The 382-nt window shown below is 41.6% G+C and overlaps 1 protein-coding gene across 1 annotated transcript in view; it reads right to left on the minus strand.

The window, feature by feature from the left end:
• RALGAPB (Ral GTPase activating protein non-catalytic subunit beta) overlaps positions 1-382 on the minus strand; it is a 64,903-nt gene that overhangs the window by 20,744 nt on the left and 43,777 nt on the right. The window contains exon 20 of the mRNA XM_035893423.1: positions 1-2. This exon is cut by the window's left edge and continues 120 nt beyond it. Coding sequence (XP_035749316.1) covers positions 1-2 — 2 coding nt within the window. The remainder of the gene's footprint in view (positions 3-382) is intronic.

Consider the following 382-nt stretch of genomic DNA (forward strand, 5'->3'; position numbering starts at 1 on the left):
ATCTGCAGAGCACATGGGTTAAGAGAATAATACATCATTATAAATTGCAAACAGTTCACTGTGCAATAATTTAACCAGAAAGAATGCAGGCATGACAACAGAGGTTTTTTTTTTCAAGCTTAACTCCTCCCTGGCCCTGACAACAATTCCTGGGGAGGAGCAAGCAACCCTCCTCCTTGCAGCAGGAAAGTACTGATCTACTCTGTGGTCTGTTCAGTAGTTGCCAGCTCAGTTTCATCATTAGAAGTAACTTTCATCCAAATTCATGCAGATCACCATTTCTCTCCAAACTATTTCCAGGAAACAAAAAAAGATTGTTCAGCCACTGCCTGTTTAGGTAAGAGCAACGACCATATGGAGACAGTCTCCATGATACTGCCTT

The sequence above is a fragment of the Egretta garzetta genome, unplaced genomic scaffold, assembly GCF_000687185.1.
Source record: "Egretta garzetta isolate BGI_Z169 unplaced genomic scaffold, ASM68718v1 scaffold440, whole genome shotgun sequence".
NCBI classification, from domain to species: Eukaryota; Metazoa; Chordata; class Aves; order Pelecaniformes; family Ardeidae; genus Egretta; species Egretta garzetta.